We start from the raw sequence: 2,475 nt of genomic DNA, 5'->3' as shown, positions 1-2,475 counted from the left end.
CTTCTGTATGCCATTGGTAATCGACTTGCGATGAATGAACGGCCATTGAAATGTGGCTGCCTGCTTTTTATCAGTTCTTGGAATGACCGCAGTCGAGGCCGAAAACCGAGGCGTCGCCTGCTGACGAAGTGCTCTTGCCCGACGCAGCCAATTTGACATCCGCACCAACGGAACACTACAAATTCAGTGCTCGTTATACAAGCAACTACATTTCACAGAAAATTCAAAAGTGCATCCCAACACGATGTAACAAAACACGTGGATGAGAGGAAAGACCAAAACACAATCAGAATAGGGATCACAGTTTCCCACTTGTAGACTCTCCCAAGCCTATCAGCTCATCCGACCATGTTCCATGGAACCCATTGGTGATGAAGGTATTGGTATGTAACTGTAACAGCAAGGACAACAATCACGCTGAACACCCCACCAAAGTTCACCAAAACAATGTGCTAACTGTTCATGCCTGTTGCATGATGCATAAAAGGCACTACAGTGCGAGCATTTCTATCGAGTAGGAAAATTCTCGGCAAATTCGGCGAATATGTGGCGAATAATTATCAGCACTCCCAAGGAGTTGTAGTATTGCTCACTTTCATCGGGAACAGTTCGCGAAAAGGGGGACTAGGAAATGATCTGTTCTACTAATCTGCAACGCCTTATGTTTCTCAAGTCGGATAAAATTCCTGTGGCAGGTTCGAAAGCACCCCCCCCCCTCACCTCACAGACGGGCCCTTCAGAGACATGCATCGCATCCAGTAGGACGAAGTAAGTGGAGTGCTTTGCCGAGTCATAAACCTGTACCTGGAAAAAACCGCAAAATGGAACAACCAGGGATCGAACTCGCGACCTACAACAAGATATCCATCATCTTCTTCCGCTGGACTACGCGGCACTCTACCTTTCGTTCCGATTCTTGGACAGAAGACCGGTTCGCCAACTGTACACCCCGAAGGGCTTATCCAAATGCCTATCGGACTTTCCTGAGTTGAACAATTTCAAAGTAGTAGAGCATCATAGGAACCCCGGTAGAGATGTACAGAAACCATCTGAATTTTCATACTGCCACTGATACATGTAGTCGTTTATGTGCATAACTGACCACCCTGGCATAGAGTAGTGAGGATATCCTAAGCTCAGCTGAGGAAAGCGAACTAACATTCCTACTCCAGCACTGCAGTTTCTAATCACCACAAAAGCATCGAGTCTCGAGGGTGATTCCCTCATTCACACAGGAACGATCTGATACTATCAAACTGGTATGAGGTTATCAACAATAGGAAAGTATATCGGAGTTTCACGCTAGTGATATGAAAAACACTAGTGAAAAATATATTCCACGACTACTGCATATCACCGCAAATATCGAGTTTTTCACAGAGTATTACGCCACTTCACTTCAAAGTGTTTGGAGAAACTCCAATGTAACCGACTTACAGGCTTCTGCCTATCCATCTTGATAATAGAAGTAAATGGAATCCTCTTGCTAGTGTTACCCATTAAGTAGATGTACCGATTCGATGCTGCAAGGAGAAGTTCACCCTCTTCCTCCCCCCCTCCTACCTGGGGCTACATGACTCAGTGGATGCACAGTCGGGAACTCCCCACAGGCCCTCCCGCCCAGTCGGTTGGTCTCGACGGCTATTGAATTCTCACCAGGAGAGAACCTCAACGAGAAGTTGTACATTTGACCTGAGCATACAACACGTATAGTCAACTCAAGGCGATACGCCTAACACGTTTCTTCAAAGACCAATGTGAATCCGTCCGAAACCCGGCACATAAGATTTTCACTTTCATGTTCACAGCCTCATCACGACGACCATCAGAACTGTTCTCAAAAAAGCTTTCTACAATTATGGTGGTTGAAAAAAACTATAGATTCTATTAAAAAACTGTTTCGTATTAGTTTTTACAGTTACTATTCTTACAAAACTCCCCTTACTGTGTGGTTCGGGTTGAACGAGCTTCTCTGCTATGTTTTCAATCACGGTACACTAAGTAGAAGCTATCAAGCAAACTCACCAGGGGCGTCGTTGGAATTAGAAAGGAATAACTTGTCTTTGAATTCCATAGTGAACTCTTCTGGTAAGCACAGAGCCGAGACCTCAATAACGACCTCTCCTCCTTCCCTCCTCTCCTCACAATGTGCAAAGTGGAATATATGGCAGGCTTGTATATCACATTCGCGAACCTAGTGGTGTACGTAATACTGCTTACGATATTCTTCATCATCATCAACTCACCGGGCCGCCACCGTCCCTAGGGATGATCACCAATCGGCTCGGCAGTTGTGGGTGGAACCTACGATGCCCATCCAGGCAGCAGCGTCCGAGTAGGGTCACCTCATGAGGAGCCCAGGGGCCTGCTTGCTGTACTTGAAGTCCTCGAGGGACACGAAGGGCGTCATATGGACTATATAGAACTCTGGCGTGAGGACAAAGTCGTGAACCTACAACGCTACGAATGTAACCG

The 2,475-nt window shown here is 46.2% G+C and overlaps 1 protein-coding gene across 1 annotated transcript in view; it reads right to left on the bottom strand.

Moving 5' to 3' along the window:
- Window positions 1–2,410, bottom strand: part of Pmar_PMAR009141 (cartenoid oxygenase, putative) — a gene marked incomplete at both ends in the record, with an annotated part of 3,622 nt that extends 1,212 nt beyond the window's left edge. The window contains 8 exons of the mRNA XM_002786273.1: window positions 313–391; window positions 721–804; window positions 855–983; window positions 1,438–1,523; window positions 1,564–1,692; window positions 2,026–2,194; window positions 2,247–2,304; window positions 2,346–2,410. Coding sequence (XP_002786319.1) covers window positions 313–391; window positions 721–804; window positions 855–983; window positions 1,438–1,523; window positions 1,564–1,692; window positions 2,026–2,194; window positions 2,247–2,304; window positions 2,346–2,410 — 799 coding nt within the window. The remainder of the gene's footprint in view (window positions 1–312; window positions 392–720; window positions 805–854; window positions 984–1,437; window positions 1,524–1,563; window positions 1,693–2,025; window positions 2,195–2,246; window positions 2,305–2,345) is intronic.
- Between the last annotated feature and the right edge of the window lie 65 nt (window positions 2,411–2,475).

This window comes from Perkinsus marinus, assembly GCF_000006405.1.
Source record: "Perkinsus marinus ATCC 50983 genomic scaffold scf_1104296931628, whole genome shotgun sequence".
Lineage (NCBI taxonomy): Eukaryota > Perkinsozoa > Perkinsida > Perkinsidae > Perkinsus > Perkinsus marinus.
The sequence above is the reverse complement of the archived record's forward strand: the minus strand, read 5'-3'. Positions and strand labels throughout refer to the sequence as shown.